This window comes from Octopus sinensis, linkage group LG12 (assembly GCF_006345805.1).
Source record: "Octopus sinensis linkage group LG12, ASM634580v1, whole genome shotgun sequence".
Classification (NCBI taxonomy): domain Eukaryota; kingdom Metazoa; phylum Mollusca; class Cephalopoda; order Octopoda; family Octopodidae; genus Octopus; species Octopus sinensis.
Window position 1 is genome coordinate 39,091,186 of NC_043008.1, and position 8,920 is coordinate 39,100,105.

The 8,920-nt window shown below is 36.6% G+C and overlaps 1 protein-coding gene across 1 annotated transcript; it reads right to left on the reverse strand.

The window, feature by feature from the left end:
• Positions 1-3,967: 3,967 nt before the first annotated feature.
• Positions 3,968-7,976, reverse strand: LOC118765611. Its single transcript, XM_036507878.1, has one exon. The coding sequence runs from the start codon at positions 7,892-7,894 to the stop codon at positions 4,049-4,051; it is 3,846 nt and encodes a 1,281-aa protein (XP_036363771.1). The 5' UTR covers positions 7,895-7,976; the 3' UTR covers positions 3,968-4,048.
• Positions 7,977-8,920: the final 944 nt, after the last annotated feature.

The following is an 8,920-nucleotide window of genomic DNA, read 5'->3' on the forward strand; positions in this document are numbered from 1 at the left end:
GGTGTCAACTTTAAGGTTGTACCCTGTGAAATTTATAGTTTAGCGCCTGTGAAATTACATATTACCTAATAATGTCAACATGTATCATCTTACTTTTTCTTTTGTCCCTTCATTGATTTCTAAAGTATTTTGTATATTTTTATTATTTCTTAAATTAATATATTTGTCTGCATGTATTTACTTCATGCTTTTTCAGTATTATGCATACTTGTCATGTATTTGTTTACATCATTAATATATACGTGCATGTAATGTGTGCTGGGGTATACTCAGTTCTATGTTAATATAATGTCTAAACACAAGACTACGAGCTGACAGAATCATTAGCACACTAGGCAAAATGCTTTACATTCTGAGTTCAAATTCTACCTAGTTTAACGTTGCCTTTCATCCTTTGAAAATTTATAATAATAAAAAAAATACCAGTTGAATGAGTTACCATTTCAGTTTACCATACAACTGGAATGAACATCCTAGAAACAGATGAACATACATTTCCTTCCGTTTTTGTTTACTACTCTGTTTTCAGTAACGCTAATGAGGTTGATCCGGCTAATATCAGTGATGTAAACCCTAAAATAACTATATCTGGCATAAATTTTGGTGCACCGGATATCCTAACAGAAATAGATAAAATCAAACACGGTTGTAGGTTCGTTAATTTCTCGCCCACTGTCCTGAAGACGTGTCGACATCAAATTGTACCCACTCTAGCTGAGCTCTGGAGGAATTCACTTGACACAGGCTGCATTCCTGATTATTTTCTTTCCTAGTCTGTCGTTCCAGTTTTCAAAGAGGGGAAACAAATCTCTTGCAGCGAACTACCGTCCACTTTCACTCTCTTCTTATATCATTAAAGTATTCGAGAGGGTGTTGAAATCGTGAATAACTCACTACTTCGGAGACAATAATCTGCTGAACCCCAACCAGCATGGTTTCCGTGATGGCAGGAACTGCCTGTCGCAGCTTCTGCACCATTTTGATGATATTTTAAAAGCTTTGTGAGAAGGCTCCAAAGCTGACGAGGCATTTGACAGATTGAACCACAAAATCCTGCTGAAAAAAACTGTCCAACACTAGAGTCCGTGAAAAGCTGCTGCAGTGGATAAAGAGTTTCCAGACGAACAGAACCCAACATGTTGTGTTTGAGGCAATCCGATCAATCTCAGCCAAAGTCAGTAGTGGTGTCCCACAAGGCACTGTGTTGGGCCCACTCCTCTTCCTTACCAACATCAATGACAACATAGACGTCATCATGCAGATGATTCCAAACTCCATAAGGCCATAAACGCTATGGGAGACCGAACATGCCTTCAGTCGGATCTGTTTGTTGTTGTCCAATGGGCGGAAAAGAACAATATGCTTCTAAATGAAGACAAGTTTAATTTGGTCCGCTCTTCTCTTGGCTGACTCCCTAGTGTCATCCAACAACACCAGAGACCTTGAAGTAATTGTTGATAACAATCTAAGCTGGAGTTCCTCCGTAAACAACAAGGTTGACTTGACCCGCAAGTTGTACACCTGGATTCTGAGAACTTACCGGTCTAGAGATGCCCACACCATCATCCTTCTCTACTTTTCTTTTGCTCGACCCTACCTTGAATACTGTTGCCCACTGTGGTCTCCCAATCAGAAGTGACTCATTACGTGAATGGAAGCACTCCAGATGTCAATAACAAGAAAGATGGACGGCATAACAGGCATTGACTATTGGGGTCGACTAAAAAACTTAATCTCTACTCTCTCCAACGCCGTCGGGAACTCTACATTGATGTTGGCATCAATTTTAAAATCCATCCAAGACTTGGCCCCCGTGCTATCAGCCCACTACAAAATTCGAAGTCAGGACACATAAAAACACTATGCCACAGCTACTTCACCTCAACCGGTCCAGCTCTCTTTAATATCAAATTAAATCAAAACGGAAACGGGTTTCATGAAATTCAAAAGTTCACTGGACAAATTTCTTCAAAAATTTCTACACCCAGATATGTCTCCAACAATAATAACTCTTTGATAAAGTGGGCCATGGTGCCCAATATATCACTAAAAGATTTCACCAGGTGGTGTTATTAAATTAGACATGTCCTGGGTCTATACTGGCCGAAATCTATCAAAGTTATGATAAATGAAATAACCAAATGAATTTTATTACAAGTGAAAAGTGAATAATAAAAGTTTTCAATAAAACATCAAATATAGCCACATTTCTTTTTATTGAAACAAATTTTCTATTATACATGTAAGTATGTAAAGTTGAATTAAAAACAAAATGTGAACAAAACAGTTTCATGAGGAATTTTCAAAATTAGAAACAATTTTAAAAATCAGATGAAATCTTGTAGAATGGTGGAATTGATTCCAATTGTTACCAATTTCAATTTCATTTTGTAGTGAAGATGGGCTGAATATTTTTTAACATTTATATGCGAATAATATATGAATACAGTATGTTTTAAGAAAAAAAACAGCACCGTCTCTTTTTTCTATTGTAAAGTTCAGATTTTGTGAGTGAAAATGTGTGTATGTATGTATGTATGTATTTGTGTGTGTGCGAGTGTGTGTGTGTGCGTGTGTGTGTGAGTAAGTTTGGAGTTATACTCCCTATTATTATTATTATTATTATTATTATTATTATTATTATTATATTATTATATTATTATTATTATATATTATTATTATATTATTATATATATATATATATATATATATATATATATATATGCGCTACCTTTCCGTCGGCTACGACGACCAGCGTACCAGTTGATACGATAGATGGAACAGCCTACCCGTGAAATTAAAGTACAAGTGACGGAGCATTCCACAGGCACGTGTAACCGGAATTTAATTCTGAGGAAGATCTAGTGTGACATAGAAAGTGGAAAGGCTGCTCCCATTTGAATTACAGGTACATTTCATTTTTGTTTGGTGAGAGGAGCAACGTGAATTAAAGTATCTTGCTAAAGGTCACAACGCGCTGCCGGGGTTCGAACTCATAACTTTCTGATCGTAACCGCTAAGCCACGCAACTTCACAATATACATACATACAACATACATACATACATACATGCATGCACACACATATATACATATACACATACATACATACATGCACAAAAATATATACATATACACATACATACATACATACACACACACACATACATACGTACATACATACATACATACATACATACATACATACATACATACATACATACATACATACATACACGCATGGAAGTCATCCCGCATGTGATTAGCTGCTATCTTAAAAAGTCGCCACGGTACTAACTCCCTATGCGTCATGATGTAGCTAAAACTGTTCATAATGCCATCCGCAATAAAGTGTATCCTGAAATAAACTTTAAAAATCCGTGTTATGAAATACATTGATAAACACCAACTCAAGGGATAGTAGCGGAATATTCCCATTAAAGCTTCTGTCAAATGTAAACATAACAGACTGGATATTGTTGTTTGGGAAAATGGGCAAAGATATGTACCATCATAGAGGTCAGCTGCTCTGTAGATATAAATAACTCATAGAAAATCAAAGAAAAAGAAAATATCTATGGACAACCACTTCGAAACCTGCAGCTTCTATATCCAGACTATGAATTCATATTCATACAAATAATAATTAGAGCATTAGGTTTTGTCAGTAAATGCTTTAGTGAGAATCAGGATAAACTGGGATTTTCAGAAAGAGAAACTGGCCGGCTAATTCGTACATTACAGGTACAATCTGTGGGTGGAACAGTAAATATATGCAAGAATTTTCTCATGTTCCAATTGTGAATTTGTCTGTGTTAACTACATCCCACAGATGGAGCCTTGTATCTTTGTTGGAAACCGGCTCCGTCCTCAGTGGAAGATTTCTAATGATTAAAAACTAGGAGAAACACACACATACACACACACATACATACATACATGCATACATACATACATACATACATACATACATACATACATACATACATACATAAACACATACTACAATATGTATGGTGTTTTATAGATAAATTTATGCACTGGTGGCTTTATTTGAATTTGTGTTGTGAGAGAGGGACTCCCAGGGATATATCAGGGAATTCTTTCATAAATGTGTCCTTACCCCACAACCAGTACGTTGTCATTAATCCGCGACCTCTTACTTCTCTTTCCCCTCTACATTCTAATTTATAACCGCCTAAAGAATCAAGAATTGCTGCAGTATTCTCGCTCACTTGAATGTGTAAGGCATAAGAACTAGACTGCATTCTGGAAGCTGTGTTGACGGTGTCTCCGAATAGACAAAATCTAGGCAATAGTTTCCCCACCACGCCACTTACTACCGGGCCGGAATGCATTCCAATTCGTAATTGTAGCACATTACTTTCCGTGTTGGGAACATGGAGTAGAGTAACATATGACATCAGATCTAAAGCCATTGTTGCAATTTCTCCTGCATGGCGATCACCATTCTTTTCTGGAATACCACTAACTACCATGTAGGAATCGCTGATGGATTCCACTTTATAAACATCATAGCCGTCCACCACTGAGTCAAATAATTTATAAACTTCATTTAAAAAATCAACGATTTCCATTGGTTTACTTTCTTTACATATTCGGCCAAAATTCACGATATCACTGAAGAATACCGTGGCATTTTCGAATAATTCCGGTATCACTTCACCAACTTGTTTCAGTTCACAAGCTACTTTCGGGGGCAACATCTGGCCCAATAGCTGCTCAGCTTTAGCTTTTTTTTCTTCTAGTTCTCTGGTTCTTTCTATTACAACCATTTCTAAATTATTGGAATAAGTTTCCAAGAGGTGGATTAATTTATCTATAAGTTCTCCTTTTATGGGGTACATTTGATTTAGAATGATGCTAAGCTTATTAAAAGTCGGTCGTGAAGATTCCTTCTCATTCCAAGACTCTTCGAGCATTTTTTTAAACAGCTTCTTAGATAGATTACTGTTTGGTAATAAATCTTCACTTAAAATTGGTCTTGTAAAAATCATTTTACCTCCACCAATACTCTCCCATACACGTCGTATTTCTTTATTGGCCCGTGAATGTGAATCTTTAATGAGATCTAAAATGCTTTTTTCACTTAAATGTTTCAGTTCGTAATGGTATGGTTTTACCTTCGTCACAATTTCACACGCAATGATAGCAAATGAATAGACATCTCCTTGCGGTGTGCCCGACTTTACTCCATCGAGATTTGTGTTATCCCTCAGTAGTTCGGGTGCGGTCCAAAAAAGATCTTTTAAATCAGACATTTCTTCAGACTCTGGGATTCTGTAGCTGCCATAACGAAGAGACGGTGCACCAAATCCTGACAGACGTACAGTCCAGCGCTTATCAACCAAGCAGTTGGAAGATTTCAGACGTCCATGGCTTTTGATTTCAGATTTGTCATGCAAATATTCCATTCCGCAACATATATCTTTTAAAAATGAAAATCCAAATTCCCATCCGATCTCAAATGTTTCATTGGCAAGTACATCCGCTATACTCCCCTTGTCAGCAATTTCCATGAACAAACTGACGTTAGGATAAGTCAAACAGCATCCACCGTATCGAATCAGATTATAATGTCTAGTTTTAGTTAACTTGACCATGTCTGAAATAATCTTTTTATCATCAGGAGGAATTGTCTTACTATTAATCTTTTTCACATACCAGTTCTCATTGTCCCATCTATAAGCTGCAACCGTTTTGTTAATTATTCCCTTGGATTGTCCTACCATACCTAATTTTTCAGGTACAGTAACGTTGTCCCAATCAATCATCCAGTCTTGATAGATTATACTTTTCGTCTTCGAGCTAGTTATTCCTGCCACGACATAAAAGATACCAATGAGAATAAGTGCTGCAAATAATATTGGAACAATGATGGATGAAATATGAATAGCACAATTTTCACCGAAATATACTATAGTAGTGCATTCACATACACCTGGTTTTACACATACACCAAAATTACAATCCTCACAAATTGCTGCACCACAAGAGGGACCTGTATAACCAGGATTACATATGCAAGAACCTTCAATAGTGCAAAGGCCGTGTAAACAATGGCACTGAACAGTGTGACAATGCTTCCCTTCGAATCCTTCAAAGCATTCGCATTTGTCATCTGGACGACATATTCCTCCATCAAAAACATTAATATTACCGGGGTCTTTTAACTTTTCACCACACGCATGAACGCAATAATATGGTGGAACTATACTTTCTGTCCGAATAAAAATGGTTGGCGGCCAATCTTCACCCTCTTTTGGCATCATTTTTTGTGTATTGAGACTAACCATCCCCGATAAAGATATGTATTGTCTAGTGTTATGTACCTTACCGACAGGAAATGCTACCAGTGCCGCAGTTTTATTGTGAGGAAGTATTTTCGATTCGTAAGGTATTTCTAATTGAATACCGTCTTCCGATCTCTTAATACACTTTACGTAAGTTATAATTTTAGATTTCGGCAAATATGGCCAACGTGGGATTGGGTTAACTTGGGCCAGATAACCGAAATAACCAATTCTATCACCGTATGCATTTAAAGATACTTTATCTGTTAGTCCATGTATAGTTATCTTGCGCATGAGCCAATTAACCTTCGCACCGTTAAGTGTTAGTTGTTTATTGAGAAGTATGGCTAACGCTTTAGCGTAAAGGTGCACGGCGTCATAACCCAATCCCATTAACGCTCCTATTTCAAAGGATCTATAACGAACTCTTCCACCTTTGTAAAGTACACGGTCTTCTTTAAAATAATAATTAAGAACTCGTTTCCAACTATCTGTTTGGTAACCCGATACATTGTAGGTCGAATCAAAGAGGTAGGTTCCAGTAAAAGCTAATGTGCATTCTAATTTTTTGTTACAAACCGAATGGTTCTCAAATGGAAACTCTCGCGCGTATTTTCTCATTAAAATCCATTGGAATCCATGCAGAGAAGAAAGGTTCATAAGATAGGCTTCTCGAAAGACGATTGGCTGTATATGGAATGGAGCAAACAGAAAGATTACTTTCAAGTTAGTTCTTTTCACTGCTTCCAACGATGATTTCAGCTTCCTGTCATACAAGTTCTTCGGTTTTAAATCTTTTACTGCCCCAAAGACAAATTCATTGCGTAAGTTAATTTTGTATTTGATAGCCACAGAATAGAATAAACCAGTTAAATTAATATCGTGATATCGAAGGATTACAACGTCAGTCCAAAACCTATCTTTAGCACATTGAAACACTGAATTATAGAACGCCTCCTCTGACCAACTTATACTATTATACAATGGGTATATATCTTTATCGATGTATTCTCTGGTAGAATCGATCGTCGAAATATAAGGTATCCTAAACTTCACTATGAACGGACTAAAAACATTAGCAACATTTCCTGGAATGGAACTTATAACCAAATGAATATTAGTTGAAATAGTTTCCAAATCCCCAAGTTTTCTATAGGTTGCAGATTTTTCGTTTGGAATATTATACGACTTCAAATATAATTTCAATCCTTTCTTTCTTAATTCTGGGACAATAATACCATTATTAACATCATTGATTGCGAATCGTATAAAAGAATTGATATGTGAGTCAATTTCCTTTCCATCACCACTAAATCGAAGGTCACCAAAATGTCCAATTGTAATGTTTCCTATTATACGAAAAGCTGGAGTTCTGTAAGTAACAGTAGGTGGACCATCGTAAGTTATTATCAGTTTGACGGAGTTGACTACCTCACATATAGATACAAATACGAGAGCTTTTCCTTCTGACATATTCCTAGTGTAGTCCTTTGACAAACATATATCTTTTGGGATTGTATTAATATTTAGGCGTGATGTGGAGTGAGGACCTGAATAGATCCGACGTTCTTTCATATCCATTGCAAAAATACTTAAGCCGTTAAGTAGAGGACAACTAATAGGCACCTCTACAACATTTTCATTAGTTTTAAGTTTAGAATACATACTTTTTGATGAGGTGTCCATATCAACTTTATTCAGAATTTGATAATGTACTGAGAAATTCTTCGTGAAGACAACAGGTAATATCTTTTCCTCTTCCTCAGTTGTTAATCGTTGGAAAGTAATAAACTTTCTGTCACTGGACAACTGTCTTGCACGTTCGATGTCAAGGAAACATTCTGAGCAAGCAGGAATTCTGCTCCATGGGTCTCTTGCCATGGTTAAAGTAATATTTAGTTGCAAATTTTCTGTAACGTCTAAAATTCGAACTCCAGTAAATTTTGCCTTACCATAATTTGCTTGTTGACGCATTATTATATCTCGTGTTTTAAAATCAATTATTACATCCTCTCCATCCATTCGAATTTTAGTGTAATCAATCATCATTTCTCTCTCTGGGTCAGCATAGAAACGTTTATAATTGTAAGGAATTGTCATTTCCACAATTGCTACCGAATCAAGACCATTTATGAGAGTATTTCCTTCTTCATCTCTTATTTCAACCTCAACATCAAAATCGTGATTAGCCATTACTGTTACAGGTGGTGGTTTCGTTACAACTAACCGGTGTGCAGGTTTGGTTACAAATATTGGAAAAGAGTCGACGTATATTTTATAATCTGGTATTTCGATCCTGAACATTCGCATGGATGGAGGTACAATGGTATGTTTATGGTAAATCCAATCAAATATGAGTTTTCCATTAAAAATTCGTGATTTCATTAGAATGGAAGAATGCGGTGTATGACAACGAGTTTTCGCAAGATGTCTGTTATATCGCTCCGGATAATTCAACCACCATGCTGATTTCTGACACAGTTGGCCGCCACTGTCTGCCCAAGTATCTTTGTTATTAATCTCGCCAGATGGCGAAACAGCATAGCTGTCTATTGTAGCCGTCGTATTGACTTCTCCCTCAGAAAAAGGTGTCCCGTTTGAATAAAC